Raw genomic sequence first — 19,200 nt, 5'->3', positions numbered from 1 at the left:
GTGCTCAAACAATGGTATTTAATTTGATGTTGTTCATATTTTTCATTAAAAATCATTGGCATGGATTTTAAGGGGATACAGGGGACACATCGTTCTTAACCACCAACCAATAAAAACAACAAAGTAGTGGGGGACTTTTATTAAGACAAAATTAAAGGCATTTCTGCCCTAAATTGATGCAGAAAGGGTAATAGTTGATGCAGGAAAACTACCAAAACAAAGGAAAGAACGTGTTTTAGATTGTCACATTTCCTACGGAGCACCTTTAACCTTCTGTTTCATATGTGTCTCCTCTAATGTTGAAACAAAACCTACCCTTGTGTACAATTCAACACTGGAAAATGGAAACATTGGAAAATGCATTCATAACTAGGATCAATCAGACGAATTTTGCCACAGCATTGGAAGAATGCTCAAAAAATACAAAAGGTGAGATGAAACAGGAAAAGAATGAATCATAAATATTTTACTAAAGCTAGAGGATGAACCTGCATCTCTTCCACAAGTAAGATGGTTTGGGATCACAGACACCAAAAATAATGGTGTATTTTAGTGGTTCACTTTAATATGACATGTTCATGTGCTATTTCCTGACTTTAAAACTACAATCTCAATGCATCATTAAAACATATTACCTTTTTCACCTTTTTCACAGAAATTATTTTTACACTGTAGGAAAAGCACAGGTGTAAATACTAAATGACTGGTTTTCATTTAGCTGCTTTAGTTTCGGGGTGCTACATTGTGCATGCCGGCTCCTTGTTGCACTGCCGTGGGAAACATGAATAGAACAGAGCCATTGCCAGTGTTATGAGTAACACCTGTTCTTTTCCTACCATGACAGGTCCAAATGTCTGCTGTGAGAAAGACCTATTAGTTCAGTTACAATAGATTACTGGATACTAAGAACCTCAAATGATGTATCCTCCAAACAAGTCTAAGTGGGATAGACCAGCAATAAAAAGCAGCCTAGAAATTTGCAGTCAACCAGAACAAATTTGAGACACCAAATTAGAACTGACACAAAATGTTTATCGATCTACAAATCATTAATATTAAAAAAAATCAATGTTCAAACACAGAACGAAATTAGAATCAGCACACTATCCGACAACAGTTTATTCACACTGAGTCTTTAACAAACCTTTTTCATTGCCAGGCTGGCTTATAATTATTATTAGCCACAGCAGGTGTAGCCAACATAGTGTCTGCGAGCACCTTGTTGCCCACTGGGAGCCAATGAGTTACCCACAGGGCATGTTGTAAAAATAACTGTTGTAAAGCCAGTTGTCACCCGCATGTCTGTGGTCAAATTAGCTGACACTGTAATTGTAGTGCACCTATACACTTAGACTTGTGAGAAACACATTCAAACCACCCAGATCAAGCTAAGTAAGTGACAGCCTCGACAACGTTAGTGGAAGGCTACACATTTTCAAAACAGATGTGTCAATATAGGGTATATAATGCTGGGGTTGGAAGAAAAAAAGACTGGCCCACATGGTAAATTCCCTAACTTCCCAATGGCCAGTCCCCTTTTGTCAAAGACTTTGGTGACCCGTTATGATGTTTGGTTTTGGAAACCCTACACTGGAACACGGCTACAACCATCTCCGCTGAGACTGCAATGTTAGAACAAACAAATCAATACTGTCAATCCCAGCATCAATTAGTCATCCTGACAGTTGACCCCTCTGAGTCCTGGTAGCAAGTTCAGCAAGTCAGAAACAACCTTCTAGTAACAATAATAGGCTAAAGTGACAGATATCTTAACTGGTTTCAAACAGCCCACTCAGGAATTCAGGGGGATTTTGCAATTGTGCAAGAATCACAACAAGAGGAAAGTGGACAGTAACTATCTCAGTGTGAGTGCTGGAGTATGTGCATGTTCTGTAAAGCTGTGCTCCAAAACTGTTTCTATTTATTGCGGGATCAGAGTGTTTGTTGAGGTATGAGTGATTGTGAAGAATGACCAATTTAGACCAGTGCACACATCAGGGCCAAACACCCACACACCCTTTTTTTTCATTTGCAAAATTATCTCATCAGTGCAAATGATCGTAGCTATAAATCACAATCATGTGAAATTGTACATTGCACAGGAACAAGCTTAATAGCTAACTAAATCAATAGCTGTCGGCTCCTATAATTAGCCATAATTTGTTATTACTTTAAATGCCCCACTTTCTCCTTGTTTGGCCTTCACTTTCTCTGTCAACGCATTGCTTTCTGTCAACAAAATGCACATAACTCAGAGCAGCAACACTAAACATTCAAACCTTTGCTGACTGTGAAGTAGATCATAAGTGGGTTGGATTTGAGTTCTCACAAAAGAGAACATCATTTTTTTGGACATATTAATTTGCTGAAATGTGTCTCAAAATTGCCAAACCAAAGTGTATTTGTCAAAGGCTGCAATATTCAATCTGTTAAATCATGACAAAAAACATCAGCATTAAGTCTAAATCCACTTTCCTGCCAAACTCTGTTGTTAGTTAAGAGTGCCAAAGCAGTCATTGCATCCTTTTACTCAAACACATAAAGTGGTGACAGTTAATTCAGCGTAGTAAAAATATTACAACCATAGACTTTCAACCAGTTAGTCAAGACCTACTGCAACTTGTACATATGAAAACATTTTTTTTTTTCAAATCCAGGCACACACAGCGGCAGTCACAGTGTCCAAAGAATCATATATTTATTCAATTTTATTCATTTTTTTTCTACAGCATATACTTAGATTGAATTTAAACTTGTATATCAGCATGTGATCGATGTCAAGACATGTATCAAAAGTTAGTTATTTCCCTTGATTTTTAAGGATTGATTTGGCGATGGAATTTCATAAAATCAGTCAATAAGATTTTCCCTGCTGACTCTCTTAATTGAATTAATGCTCACCCAAATTCCTTATGGGACATGCCACATGGAAAAAAAGACCTCTCCTTGTGTCAGGAACCCTTGTAATGGGTTGTCATTTTGTGTTCCAGTGGCATGGTGATCTAAGCATACTGCTAAACTTAGGGTTATAGCTTAGAGTCATGGGCTCAAAACACCTTGTGTAACTCTACTCTGCCTCCATTTTATTTCCATTCCCTCACTGCCATTGCTCATTACTCACTACATTGTGTACAACAATAACTGCACAATAACTGACTTGACCATCATAGCAAGACTTTAACTTAAAATCTGTTAACCTTCTGAGACCTGAGTTTCTGTTTGTAATGCATTTTTAATTTCTTGCAGCTATTTGGGGTTAGTTGGACCTGATAAGCATTGTCTTTCAATAAGAGCTTGTTTAAAAATAAATAAATACATGTTCTCATAAAGATACAGTTGTTTTTTTTAAGTAATTGGCTGTACAAAAGAAAATTACAAACAAAGCAACATATCGAAAAGCCTTGTGATGTGTTTATTTTGTAACATTACATTATATTTTGCTCCAATTTGTCTATAACAATGTAGACTAAAAGCATAAAAACTACATTTATACATCTCTAGAACACAAAGGGTATTTTATTTGAGACACATTAATTCATTCATTAGCCAAACTTTATTTCATTGCTGTCATCCAGCATATCCAAATGTACAGTACATGACCAGGTTGAACAGCTGCAGAGTGGCACATATGTTTGCACATTTGTGTTTGTGTTTATACATCCCAGGTTTTATTTATATGCACAGCCTTAGGCTTCAGGTCTCTGGATGCATGGAATTCATGTCCTTTCTTGGCCAATTTTGTTGCTCAGCTTACCTTCACATGTGCATTAACCGGATTTCTGATTATATTTGGTATGCAGACAGAAACCAAATGCTTTCCACAGAGGTCTGTGTGATACTGATCCAAATGCATTTGCCAGGCCCAGAAATAAAGCATAGAATTCTCACATCCCCTCATTTAGCAGCTGAATGTAAAGATGGTTTGTTTCAATAGAAATTGCATTCCTGTGTGGTATTCCTAAAGATATTCATTATTTTTTTCAGCTTTTAAAAAATACAATAAACCTATAACATTTTTTTCACAATCTTTCTACTATGGGCCAATACTGTATGCAATATCTTTGTTTTTTCCAGTCTCTCTGCAGAGGAATTCTTCAAAGACATTCATGAGGAAAATGCCTTCAAGTATCACTCGAAGGCATTTTCCTCATGAATGTTGTTATCTTCATTAAATGCAGACAACAAGGCTGTAGATTCTGCTGAACCTGAGCCAGCACTATACAGTCTATAGAGCCTAGTTTCATCCATTTTTTTCTTAATGAAAGTGTAACATGCTATAGTTTATTGTAATCAATGACTCTTTCATAGATAGGAATTTGTGATAAATTACAAGGTTATAAACACATTGATTTTTCATTAGTTAGTGTGTACATTTTACAAGATTTCAAAGGAAATTTGTTTCTTTCATGATATTTAGTTCGGTTTCGTCATTGTTTGGGCTCCCTTTAATAGTAGATTTTAATAGATGAAAGGACGGTCACATCCTCTGTGTAACTGCAGTCTGATAAACCATCTCTGCTGTCAGCCCCAGTGGAACAACAGGGCGTCTTACTGGCCAAAGTGCTCTGACTTAAATTACACTGAGCACTATAACAGTCTGGACGGCTGCACCTGCCAAAAACCTCTTCACAATGGCCCGTTCATCTCATCTCCACCAGACAGGCTCAGACTGTGGCAGAGTTCAGAATCAGGTCATTTCATATTAGACGACCCAAATCTCAAGGTGGTGCAGCAGCTCCTGAGCTGTAACTATATCGAGCAAGTGCCAGGAGCCTGATGTATTTTGCATTGATAGCACAGGAACTTCATGTTCTTCTAAATTTGGAAATTTAATTATTTTTGAAGTCTTTGGGTTTTTTTTTTTTTTTGCTTGTTTGTTTTGGCATGAAACAGACTCTAGTGTGTGTTGCACCTTGTGATGATGAATCACATACTGAAGGTGCTCTGTAGCTGCATTAGCTCACCATACAGGAGATGGCAGGTGTTGTATAAGGGGCAGTCGTTAACCTTGTCTGTGCTAACTGCCTCCACGCTGTGCAGGCTGCATCCTCAGCACAGCCCGCCCTGAAGGAACAAAGCACTGACCACCAATAACTGGTGTGGAGCTGTCTGGTTTAGATTTTATAGGCACCTGGTGATATACAGCCCAAGTTATGTAAGGCAACTATTATACTGATATTAAAGCAGCTACAAGGGTGTTTAACTATGGAGCAGTCTCAGTTTAATTTACATTAGCAAATGAGACCATCCATGAAAAAATTGGCTATTTCTATATAGTTTTCTTAATGCTTGTCTTGAATTGGATTCCCATAAGAAATTCATATGGAACGATTGACAAGGCGGACTGGGGGAGCCTATGTTTACATCTCCCGCAGTCAAAAGTTTTTCAGTAAATTTGCCATTTCAAAGGAAGAAGGAAACTTTTTTTTTCAAATTTGAATTAAATTATCACATTTTTTGGTTATGGTTGATAATGGGGCAATATCAGCAAACAGAAAGAGAAAATAATTGACTGAAGGACAGAAAAAAATGCTAAAAGGGCCAGTGATAGAGCATGGGTGAAAACACAAGTAAAAGTATTCTGTCATTCAACAGATGGAGAGAACTGCAGAAATAGGAAGGATTCAAACCCGATCCTGAGTTATCCCTCCTCTTACAAAGGTATGTAATATGTTTGTTTTATTAATGAAATACACTGGTGTGGTTTTTCCATTAATATATGCCATTATGTTAATGGCTCAAACAAACCTGCATTATGTTTTGCCTAACTTTAGTTTCCCAATCACTACCCATCGGCCATGTTTGTCTTTAAAAACAAACAAATTTAAAATAAGTTGCGTCTTTCTTTCACTTGCTTCCCAAACAAATGCACATGCTAGCCAGATTAAGATCATTACCACATAAGGCAGTAGTGCTAATGGGAAATGCAGTCTTCATTCCAGAAACACTACCGCTTTTATCCACAGGGGGCACTAAAATCAACACAAAATGAAACGTCCCTGTAGTTGCTTTAAAAATGAACAATTTGAATATTGTCTATCCAGTTGTAGTTCCACTGAATACTGTCTGCTAAATGTGTCTTCTTTTTGAAATAAATAGAAATATTCACACAAACAACAATCAAACAACAACACAGAGTGCATTAAAAAAATCTTGTGTCATATACTGTATGTATAAAAACACTCACACATGTACTGCAGTAGAGTGAAGTAGTCTCAGTGCTGCAGCCTCCCCTAAAACCTGCGAGGTGATTTATTACAACCAAAATATATTTATAAATGAACAGATGAATTATTCTGCCTTAACTGTGAGTGGATATTGTCCGGATTGGAAATCATAATTGCAGTGGAACTGCAGACACGTTGTGTAGCTGAGACACATTTTTAATTCCAGGTATAAATGTAATATGGATAATTCATATCTGAATACAATCTAGACACGAGGCGAATGTTAATGCGAGCTGCAAAGAGGGCCACTGTGCTTCGTGTGGCTCACAGCCTCGTTGTGATGAACACTGACTGCCTGCTAGTAGATTGTGACTGCAGTGTTTAGCTTTTGCCACCTTTGCTGAAACAGGGAGATAGGACAGTCATGTCTAACCTCCTGTGATGTTTTAAGACCTTCAGCTTCTCTTAAATCCTGATAAGACCTGTTGCTTGTATGCAAAGTAGAACATGTGCGTTTAATATCAGCCTTTTGACACAGCAAGTAAATTCTCCTCCTCGGAAAAAAAAGCAGCTGCAAGGACTTAAACTAAACTTCAATAAAATCCATTTTTCCTGAGTGACTGCTTGTTTCTAAATGCAAATAGACACAATCTGAACACTCAGCTTCCGCAGGGACAGACAATGTCTGAGCGGTTTATGAATGACTCAGATAACAGACACAACAAAGGGGAGATAAAACGGGTCAATATATTTTCTCTTGTGCTCTGATAATAATTTATCATCAGCATTGAGTAGCGGCAGCCATCTTAATACCACTTCACTTGTGTTGTTAACACTGACACGTCCTGCTGCAACTGCTCCGCAGCCGAAGTGTCTGAGCATGCTCAGAAATCTCTGACAGGGTGACTCCTAGACAGGTAGGAAGTCTGATAACAGTGAGAATTTACAAACGGGGCAGTTCTCTGTTTGAGAGCTCTCTGCTTCTCCGAGTGGCAATTTACGAATACAACGATTTCAACAAACCCATTGAGCTCTCCTACGCTCTCTTGACTGCCAAACACCCAGTAACCATTGTGCTCCAAACACTTGTCCATGCTTTCCTCCCCCTCACCCAATCACCTGCATTGCTAATGTACAGCTCTAGCTTGCCAATACAATGATATTCATTATTGGTTGGGACATAACACTGGAGATGAAATCAGAAATGAGAAATCCTAATAAAGTATGATCACTAAAGTCATGCAAGTAAGTGTTTATGATCAAGATTTAACCAAAGACCATTGCGACTAGTAATATTCTTTATTAGATGTCTGCACCTCATGCAAATATGAGGTAACTCATATTTGGCCATAAAAAATCTAAATTATTGACTTTTGTTTGTTATTTTATTGACTATGAAAGTTGTGCCCTCCATAGGATAACCACAATTGTCTGCAAGCCATGAAAGTATCATACAGTGTTATTAGAGAAAATTCCAATTTCAGTATTTTATTTTAAACTGCACAGGTTGTTCTCATGCATATCTACAAAAGGTAATGCACCAAAAATTATGTTATTATTATTATTATTATATTAATTATATTATTAAATAGATTATATTGTTTTATATTATTACATTTAGTAAGTAAGTAAGTAATCAATGGGACTGTGCCCAGTTTTTATTTGCTGTGAAAGGTAATGTTAAAGTTCAGCTATAACATTACCTTGAAGTGGAATTGTTATTATAGTACTCATTTATAGTGTTGTAAATTTATTATAATGCTACAATAAGTGGATTTGAGAGCAATTTCTGGAGACAAATTTTAGTTTGTTTACTTTGTTATTTTGTTGAAAAAACAACTACACTAAATGAAGTTGTGATAAAAGCCATATAAAACTATTTTAGTTTGTTTACTTTGTTATTTAAAAAAAATAGATTAATAATAATAATAATGATAATAATAATAATAAATAAATAAAAGCCACTGAGAACTGTTGCAGACATTATTTTCTTGCTTTGTAGAGTTATTACACTGTCAAGTGTATACACTGGATTGATCTGAACATTTTGAAGTACTTGAAGTGTGCAGTATCATCCAAATAAATACAGGTATGGGATTGGGACTCTGTATCGGCAGACACTCAATATCAAATGACTCGGTTTGGGATTGGGGGCAAAAAAACTTGATCGGGACATCCCCAGCAAACTCGTTAGTTGTTTAGGAACACATCCAACAGTTACAGAGCACTGTCTTCATTTGGAGCAAATGTAAGTCCAGTTTTTACCCTCTTTTAGCTCTAACTTTGGTCCCTACCAACCACTAAGGGAAATATCGGCTTTTTTGTTTTCTAAATGCTCCAATTTGTCTATCAGCTTGTCACTAACTGTCTGTTTGCCATATGGTGTTGAGCAGGTAGTGTTAGGTAGGTAGAGCAGGTAGTGGTAGTGAAGCTTTGAGAGAAGTTAGAGCGAATGAAAACGCTTAAGATGAAGGCTAAAAACCTAAACAATATGCTGAAACTCACTATAGCTCTGTGGTGTTGAGGAGTTTTAGACATGTCACTAACAACCCCTGTCACCTTGTCAATTTTTTTTTTTTTTACATTGTTATTATAAAAATATTGATAGCCACTTTAAGTTCAGACAGTGAGCTACTGTGTGTTTCCAACTTGGTTCAAAAATCGTAAATGTTAGGAAAGTCAGTGATAAGATGTGTTTTCTCTCTGTACTAGTAGCTCTCATTGGGTAACATAGATTTTCTGATTCAGTGGAATGCACTGGCTGAATGCAAAAGAGTTGTCCTTTAGTAACACTGCAACACTCCATAATGAAATGACTTTGTGTCACCCCTGGTTTGCATGCTGAGCCGACTACAGGCATTTAGAGGAGGCAAATCTGGCCAAGCAACATACACATATAAATATTTTCTTACATTCCAAACACAGAACTTAAAATATAACAGGGGCTTGCTGTTCTGAGAGGCAGGCGTTGCAAATTATTTGAGACTGGCGCTTAGTGTGACGCTGGCTCTCCTGGTGTGTTGGAGGTGTGTGATGAATGAGATTCTCTAATACAGGGAGACATTTCAGTGGCATGCAATTTTAAATTGTCATATTGCGGCAACAAAGTGTACAAGTTAAGGTCTAGTGAATATTCCCATCAGTAATTATAGTCTGCATCCATGTATAATAAATTCAGTGTATAATATGCCTAAGCAGCATCCCCATCCTCAGCATAATGCAGAACACAGGATTGTTGTCTGCATGTGCTCTCTTGCATTTAAAAATATGTAGAGGGGAACTGCACCCCCATGACTCATTGATTTAATTTAAAACACAGTGTTGCTCATGATCCACCTTGATTCCTATAACATTTGTTTATATATATATCAAAATATACTTTTTTTCGTTTTTTTTTCTTTGCAAATTAAAATTAACTTATTCATTGCTCCACAGAAAAACCAGCAGGGTGCAGACATGAGCTTTCTGTAAAATGCAATCTCTATCAAAATAATCTTTCTGAGTTTTATAGTGAACTTTACACGGCATAAAACACTTCACAATGTTATAAGATTTCGCATATTTCCCGCACTGTAATTCTCATCTCTCCAAAGCGCGTCACAAGAATGAGGAATAGCAGCTCTTCCACGCAACTATTTCACATGAGGAAATCTGACGTTTTATAGCCCTACTTGTGCACGGATAGAGGAAAAAGTGGGTGTACACACTAGTTGTGCTGTGTGGCTCTACAGTGCTTCAGTTCAGATGAGCTCACTCAGCCGATGCGCACATCGGAGGATCCTACCAATCTGAGAAGGCGCAAGGACGGCGAGCAGCAGCCTCACTGGGAAGAGTGGATGCTTTTGTGTAAAGGCTGCGGACTTTCAGCTTCACAAAGTAAGAGAATAGAGAAACGGATTTGCCTCTTGTTTGGAAAGATACAATGGATTTTTGGTTGTCTGGATGGATGTGAATCCACTCACACTGGACTGGACTTCGGGCTGAGCGGCTGACGGGAAGAACCCCACTTTAAACACTCTGCTGTTTCCCTTTTCCCTCTCTTTTCCCCTCTTGTTATAAAATGCCAGGATTTCGCCCATCATACTCTGTCCAGTTCAAGCCAGGCTGCTCATTTGGAAGGACGCCAGACCTCCAGCCTCTCAAATCTGCAAGTTCAGTCCAATAAATTGTGACATTGTCTGTCAGCCTTGGAATAAGAAATCGATACTCAAGAAAAGGGACGCGATATTCTTCCGGAATTTTAACGATCCATTTCCGCGGCTATCCTCATAAATATGAGATTTGGTTGGATTAGGTTGGTTTGGTCCAGCTTCACGCTTTTTTAGCTGGAGCGGCGCTGATAGTGACTGATTATTGCTGTTGATTTTGTCCATGCAAGACTCGGGGTGGAAACATGTCTGGCCACTTCTTTGAGAGGATCACTGCTATCAGAGATGGCATTTTGGTCCAGCACTTCGGTTTTCACCTCTAAAGTGCCCCGGAAAATCTTATTCATGTTCACCCTCTCCCTCTCTGTCACCTACTTGTTCTATAGCTTGATGAGCTGCTACAACTCGCTGCAGTTCCCCCTGCAAGAGAACTACGCGTATCAAGGGAGGCTGGTGACGGAGGAGACAACTTTTGTGACATTGAGGGAGAAACTTTACTCCGCTTCCCAGGGCTTTACCGAATTCACCGAGGCCGAGGGAACCACCGCGGTTTCCACCGTAAAGGATCATGCTGAGGCCGAACAAAGGACAGTGGAGTGGATTAGGACTCAGGCGTCTCCAACTAAATCGGCGGCGGCGTATCACACCACCGCGCTGGAGAGGGAGCACCAGGAATTCAGCACCACGGACAGCGAACTCAGGGTGAACTGCACCATGGATTACGGAGAGAAGAAACTTCCCCAAGCCATTATCATCGGGGTGAAGAAAGGGGGGACCAGAGCGCTGCTGGAGGCTCTCAGGGTGCACCCGGACGTCAGAGCCGTTGGGAATGAGCCACATTTCTTTGACAGGAACTACGAGAAGGGGCTGGACTGGTACCGGTGAGTTACCACTTATCCTCTAATTATGCGCCACTCTTTGTTTTAGCCTGGTTTGTCACAAATTATGCATAGGTAAAGCTGCTGTTTACTGTTTACCAAGGTGTGTTATATTTCCAAATACTTTTTTAAAAAATAGCGTAACAGGTAGTCACAGGTCTTTATTCTTTTATTGGAAGTTAGAAAGTCAGTTTGTGAAAGAGTGAGATAGGTAATAAATCAAAGCGAATATAATTCCTGCCTACTTAATCGTTAAAGTCAGTGTTTTGTTGTATGGCAGTGCAAACTTTTCACCCCGTGTACTTTCAGCCACTATACATTATTATGAATGTTTTTTTTTTCTCCCTGAAAACCCTTTTTTTTGTCCACTGTAGATTGGGTTATGCGTGATGCATTGTCTCACTTCAGCAAGTCTCTGCAAGTTCAGTTTTATCCAGCATATAGTGACACTATGGTGGCTGCCTGGAATTGTGGGAAAAGTTATTCAGAAATCTTGAACAGCAGTTTTTCAAAGTGTTCAGTAATCACTTTTGGAAAGGTTACCTCAGGTTAAGGATTACTACTTACTCAATTACAAATGTAATAAGTAACGCAAGTATTTAAAGTACTTGATCAAAGTAATTTAACATATTATATGGTTACTGTTTGATTAATTTTCTAAAAAAAAGATGTTTTAAACTGGGGGGAAAAAAAGGAAGAAAAAAAACAAATACCAAAAGCAAATTAATTCTTGTAGGGCGAAAACATGCCAAGCAACACAATAAATGGTATATTCTGCATTTAAGGTTTTTATGGGAGGAGTATTCAGCAAGAATTTAGTAGAGTAGCAAGAATTTAGTAGTGAGTAGTAACTGTAATTTAATTAACACTTTTTTCTTAGTTATGGTACCTGATTATAAGTGCATTTATGTTATAATTTAATTATATATATCTAGTAAAATCACTCTTTATCATCACACTGTTAGTAATACACATAGGATTTGTAGAAATTGGCGAAACTCTGGAATGGCACTTTAAGATAATGTGACAGTGACTGAATTAAATTAGTTCTTTAATTTTGTGTTGAGAGTCTGAGTTCGAAATTGTATATATTGTTCATTTTTTACCTAGTTTCTGAATCATAAGGTGAATTATTATACACTGAACGGGATATACTAAACTTTAAGAGCTGTGTTCTTAAACAGCAGTTATTTTCAGTGAAGTGAGTTACACTTTAGCACAGGTTTGTCTGTCTGTCATCAAGATAGCTGAGATTTAGACCTTTAACAGGATTACATAATATTTGCACACCTGACAGTAGAGGGACAAACACACAAAGAGGAGTGTCACTGTGTAGTTTTTGGATTTGCTTTTAGCGTTCTCGTCTCTAAACCAAAATCACATTTTGTTGAACGTTTTACATTTTCAACAGAGCCAGTGTGTGCTTTGGGCTGCAAGTTAGATACACAAAACACTGTGAAAGAATAATAATTTGATGTTCGTATTAAATAATTAATATAAATGTTTGTAATTCCTAGATGCAATTTCTTTGAGAAATTGTCTTATAATTCAGTTAATTATTGCTCAGTTTCCCTTACACTTTTATACACACTCACACATGCACAGTCATGCTCATACATTATTGTAGAACAGAGGGAAAGAGTTATTTCATAGGACTACATTTTTATGTGATATGCAGCTGTATTGTAGATTTAAGTAAAGGAGAACTGAAGTCTCTTTCCTGAAATTTGCTCTGTTTTGTTCTTAGAAGTCAGCTCGTATTATCACCATCCTCTCAATACAACATTCAACCCATCAATTACCACACCAAATTGCATATAATTTAGCATGTAATAGTGCTGTAAGTGCTGTAATTTCTGAAGCACCTTTAGTTTTTGCTCTGCAGCTGATTTTCAGAGAAGCATGAATTTGTTTACCCTACCTCTCATGTGTGATAGTTGACATTCACTTTGAGTCCAGGTTTATTAGCCGGAGAGGAACCTGTTTATCATGTTTATGGAAGGAAAAAAATCAATTTGAGGGGTTCATTTATGGTCAGCTGGTCATTGCTCCGTTCAGAGTTGTTCTCTCATAATGATGTTTGACCAAGGGGAATTCAAGATTTTTCTAATGGAGTCAATGAGCTGATGAGAATGACGCTGACTCAAAGTCCCCTCTGTTTCTCTGTGGGTCTGTCGCGCTGGTGTTTGGGTTGCGGAGCATCTGCTTTCATCTTGCTGCATAGACATGGGAGCTCTCGGCTGTTCATTTAGCCTGTGTTAATGCAAGCTGTTTCATTACGCTCATGGTGAAAGGCTCATTAGACAGCAGGATGACATGCTTACATAAATAATAATAAGTGTGCTTGTGTGTTTTAGGGCCTCTGAGCCAAACAAATCCCCGAAAGGAGCCTTTTTTTATCTGCCATTGTCCTGTGTTGGAAACTCACCTTTAGAATGATGCAATTGAGAGGGAAAGAAACATTGATGGTTAGATGGTTAAAAGCAATTAGGAGTTAAGTCAGTTTTTTTAGGCACTAATACAAAAATTCATTCAGACCACGTTTGTTTGTTGGCTTCCAAATGATGCATTATACTGCATCTCTTCTCTCTGTCTGCAATGCTCTGGCTAATGTGGACTTAATGGAAGTGAAATTATGATCAGTTACAGATGTTTGCAGCCATTTGACATTGGTGTAGTTGAATGAGACCAGTAATCTCTTAAAATGTGATTCATAAATTTGGGCCTGTCTTAGCAACACCTGCTCCACATTTTGATGGATATGATAGACTGTGGGGAATGAAACCCAAAGGCATCTTGTAAGCGCTTACATGTACTCAAATGCTCGTTCAGTCTGTTCTCAACATGGCGAATCCAATGTTGCCTCTGTGTTATTGCACTATAAGCTTGTGTTGACTGGTGATATTTCACATATTCAGGTTTAGTGATCTTTTGAAAGACTGTGTGTGTGTGTTTGGGTTGTTGTTCTTTGTGTGCGTTTAGGAGATTACTTTTCCTTTACTTCCTTACTTTGTGTAATGCTCTGGAGGGAAGAAAACAGGATGAAGGGAAGATCCATTGAGTTTTGTACTGTGAGTTGAAGCACCTTGAAGCCATGAGGTGAAAATATACAGTGTGGGTTCATTCAGGCTTGCCTGAAGCCTATGCCACTGACATTACTGTATGGTTTACTAGAGGTCATGGATAAGTGCAGGTTAGTGATTGAGAATTTAAAACAGTAAACAGACTGTAAACATGTGTTTATGCCTCTCTTCAGCTGAATCCTGAAATTAATTTGCCATCTCTTTGTCCAGGAAAATAACCATTAAAGGACTGTGTGATTATACTGGCAAATGCCTGACATGGTCAAATATCAGGGACAGCTGAAGCAAAAAAAAATAAATAAATAAATATGTACTCTTTTATGCAGGTAGCAGTGCACGCCCCCTCAGCCGCTGTGTTAGGAGGTAAAGAAACCACCAGGGTCTCACTGTAGCAGATAAATATACAGCGCAGGCAGCTACTTGCCGGTTTATAATGTATATAAAGGCTTTGAGTATGATATGTATGTATGGGTAGATGGAGTAATCCTTAGAATGGCATCTCATCAAAGTTCAAGTAATTTGAACATAACACATTAAATAAAAACAGGCGATTTTTGTATCTGGCATAATGCAAAAATGTTGATACTGAACCAATGTGAATAACTCAAATTTGTCAACAATTTCAGAGTGCACCTTATAATTCTAAGGTCACAAAAAGTCCTCTGGTACTTTTGCTTTTTTGTTGGTGGGGACAAATGCTCATGTTCTAAATATTGAGGATGAGGTGTCCCTTGCACAGTCCGTGTGATCTAAAGCTATGTAAATATCAGTAAAAAGTTAATTGAAAAAATATTTCAATTGTTTTCGGCCAAAACAGGCAATATTGCAACACAGTGTTCAGTCATAGTCACTATTGCATCATTTTCTTAAGTACCGTTTTTGTTACATTTAACTGAAGTCACGTCCTTTCCTTATTAACCAAAATGCTAGTGTTGCCTAAACCTAAAACGGGAGTCTGTGAATGTGAACTGAAATTAGCAAGTTGCAATAATTCAAAATAATAAGCAATAAAACAGTAGATGAATAATCAGTTTTCATCCATCATATTTATCAGCAAACATTATAAAAATGTCCTATTGCAGAAGAGGACCTTTTGTCTTTTTTGTTATATTTTGTCTCTGTTTTTTAAGGTTGCAGTACGCAACTCTGGAGAAAGATTGATTATCAAATCTCATTCCTCAATCCCCTATTCTTTGGGTTGGTAGTTTGACCAAAACACCAATCCAAAGCATAGTTGACAAGACAATTAACTATCTTTCTTCAGTGTGTACATACTGCACTTTTAAAGTTTAAATTCAGTATCCAGAGTGTTTTACAGTGACCTCTTCTGGATGTGAAGATGTCTTATCCTTTGTATAAACATAGACTTCCACGTTCATAAAAATGTCTGCAGAAATCCAACACACATCAAATATTCAAATCAGGATTCAATGTGTGTCATTGGTCTGGTACGAGCTGCCATTGCCGGGCTCAAATTGGTGATTGGTGCTGCTCTCCTGTTCTTAGCACTCTTGGACAGTTTCTCCAGTGCATTTTGGGCTTACTTGAACAAGCAATTAGCGATGTAGTGCCATCATTACCGTCCACAGAGGACTTTCATCAGCCAATTGGCGCTTCTAATGTTGCCTCTATTTCTGGGTAAAGAGGATGAGACACCACCGCAAGGATTTAACTTATCTGTTCTCTTGAGCTTGCCCCAACCTGGTGCAAACGCCCATCCTGGAACAGGAAGTGTTTGATGCATGATGACCAACACAGCAAATGTTACTCCAGCTCTGTGCCAGCATTCATATATTTTAGTGGAAAGATAATGTGCCTCATAAATTGTGCTAAAGAATGTCATTGATTATCGATTATACACAAAGATTTATGCCTGCTGAGGGTGAGAATTCTCAGCAAGAATTTACACTAGTTGGACATCAGTCTAATGAGGGCTTATTAGTGAGGCTGCCTGCTTGATATTTCGGCGTTTTTGCAAAATGCCAAACAAATAGTGGTTACATTAGCGCTAACAAATCAAGTTTGAGAGGAGTTTCTGCCAGAGCAAAAAGCTAGAAAAATCAAACCAAACAAACAAAAAAATCACAAAAATGTTGACTTGCTGTCTGAAAAAGTTTGCCATGCCTTAATGATAATTTGAGATGGGTAGGAAAAATGGTGTGATTACAGTGGTATCTTGTTGACATAGCAGTTATTTTCTGATTTAAAAATGTTCAAACTATTAAACTGCAAAACTGGAAAAAAAAACACATTTGAAAGCACTTTAACGTTTGAGTTAAAAGGCAGATTAACAGTGTCAGTATCACTCTACCACATTGCTAAAAAAATAACACCAAATGTGTCAGATTGTTCAACTTAGATTAATTCAAGTTGAAAAGTGTGTGTGACCAGATCAAATAATTCAGCAGGAGGAATGAGGTTTCTCATCTATTGAGGCTCATTTGAAAACTGTTCTATATTGATGTGTGAACTGGACAGTCGGCAAAGTGGGAGCACCTATATTAGTCTTTTCACAAGGAGTAAGAATGGCTTTCTTCACACCATAAGGACCTAGTGTGGAGCAATTGTATTGAGAAATATGCAGTGTAGCCTAATAATGGAATTATTAGGCTACACTGATAAGCAATCAATATGTAATTTTCTAATTTTGAATGTTGAAGCATGAATTTGTCTTCAAACATCTCCTGTTATTTTTGAGCAAAAGCCAAGATTCAAGGCTTTCAATGCTGTATGTGTTTGTAGTCTAACTTTAGGCGTTATCAGTATCCATATCTGCCAGAGGTGCAAAAGTTGAACTGATACCTATCAAAAAATCAATACAAGAGTCAGAGACACAGCTACATCGACACAGAACCACAGATCCGAACCAAATTCTGTGTGAACTTTATCAAAAATCAATGTGTCTGTGAAACTCGGATCTTAAAATTTCAAGTAACTCTGTCTCTGTGCCCTTGTGCTTCTGGTATGTGTGTGTCTATGTGAGTGCGTACAGGTCTTATGCTAGGAACCCCTGTAAAAATATGGTGCCTATTTAAAGGCATCCACTTTCTAAAACCAATCCAGCACGGAAGAAAGTCAGACAACGTTATATAAAATAGACAACATCCTGCGAGTTTAGTGAAACAGGTTTACTGCGACAGATTTATTCAATACGCTCAGACTGCACTGTATCAGTGGATGGGAATGATTGATTGAAAATGGTATACAGTAATTTGCAACTTCAAACTTATGTGGGCTTGAAGTGTACTTCCAGCACCCTTGCTTGGACCTCACCCATCTTCAATATCAGTCTTGTTGTAATCCCAACAACACAACTGTTAAAGTTTTGTGACTGTATCTTGCACAGTTGTGATGCAAATGCGTTCATACATTATGTCTTAAGACAGACATAGCAAAGTACTCAAACCCGGCCTCTGTGGCAGTCCTTTTGGAGGGCTCCAGACCTTGACTATTTAGTCACATTTTTGCGACCATGGAACATTGCTATGACTTGCAAATACTATATATACTGTATATGAACTGGAAAGCTGTTAGTTTGTTTCCAACTTACGGAGAATAAATCATCATCTTTGACGGCCCTGCGGTAACAGTCCAACTTAATGGGTGGTAATGTTGGTAGTGTGAGCAGGTGAAGGGTGTGTTTGTATTTTCAGAGCTGCGATCACGACTATTTAGTCACATTTTGTGACCATGGAGCACCTGTGCGACTTGCATATATTAGTAATATTCAAACTAGAGAGCTGTTAAGCTGTGACAACGCAGTCACAGCTTAACTGCCTGCTAACGCTAACATCCAACTTGTGACTGGAAGATTCAAGTTCACAGCAAAAACATCAACACCTCCGACCTGAGACAAGCCAGGTCCTTCAAAAATAAAAAGCAAAGATGGTCAGGCAGCAGTCATTTATATGTGTACTATTGACACTGCAACAGGCTAACTTCTGTATAAACAAACAGACTCACTGAGGTGAGGTTTTGCAGTTACGACTAAATGAGCAGTGAAGCAGTTTGTTTTCAAATGAGAAATCCATTACTTTTAAAACATCACTGTTATTTCCCTGTTTCTTCTGTTGTCATTAAGTGCATTTTTTTTAAACATGATGCAACAGAGGCAGTAGCTGCCTCTGGAGAATGAGGGAGAGCCGCTGCTCAGTGGACAGCAGAGACTCAGCATGTTTCCACATTTAACTCTGTGAATTAAGGGTTTGTTTCAACCAAACCGGAGCTGCTGATTTTTTGGGACAGTGTATTAACTAGATGAATAACAAGACTAATTAAGATGGTTTTGGTTAGATTTATTTTCAGTTTGAATGAATTATGTTACACGATGAGTTAACAAGGCAGTTGTGAGCTAACGTTAGTCTTTCTTCATTAAAAGTGAGAAACTTGGATTGGTGTGCAGTTGTATTTTTCAGTTTAGTGAGGAACATAGGTGTAAGAATAGGTAAAAACAGAGTTCTCAAATTTGTAAGTGTAACACAGTTCACGGCCACACTGACGTGTTGTCCCCATAACAACTAACAACAAACGGCATTTTCTTTGGTTGTTTCATAGCAAATAGTTTAATGTTCTTTCTACTTTCATACAATTTTATTGGTTCTCATGGAAAAATAACTAGATGGAATCTTGTTGAATCAGATTTAAATCACAGTGATCGACTATATAGCTAATTACACATTAAATGATTTTAGGGCCAGATACACACCCTTAATATTTTCTCCATATAAAAACACAATTGGCGCCTTTCAAATGTTAAAATTAGTAAAAATAAATAAATAAATAAATAAATAAATACAATACACTAAAATGAACATTTAAACAAGCCTGTTTATAGTTTTACACTCAGTCCCCCAATAAATGACCAAAAGTTATAAATTATGCTGTTTTCGTGAAATTTTCCAGGATAAAACCTAACAGGATATAA

At 37.8% G+C, this 19,200-nt stretch overlaps 1 protein-coding gene across 1 annotated transcript in view; it reads left to right on the top strand.

Moving 5' to 3' along the window:
* Window positions 1-9,888: 9,888 nt before the first annotated feature.
* hs3st4 (heparan sulfate (glucosamine) 3-O-sulfotransferase 4) overlaps window positions 9,889-19,200 on the top strand; it is an 89,216-nt gene continuing 79,904 nt past the window's right edge. Inside the window, exon 1 of the mRNA XM_042505554.2 lies at window positions 9,889-11,196. Within this exon, the coding sequence (XP_042361488.2) occupies window positions 10,601-11,196 (596 nt within the window). The 5' untranslated portion in view covers window positions 9,889-10,600. The remainder of the gene's footprint in view (window positions 11,197-19,200) is intronic.

This window comes from Plectropomus leopardus, chromosome 18 (assembly GCF_026936395.1).
Source record: "Plectropomus leopardus strain MGB_pleo_1.0 chromosome 18, ASM2693639v1, whole genome shotgun sequence".
NCBI lineage: Eukaryota > Metazoa > Chordata > Actinopteri > Perciformes > Serranidae > Plectropomus > Plectropomus leopardus.
Note: the sequence above shows the minus strand (reverse complement) of the source record. Positions and strands in the feature narration are given on the sequence as shown.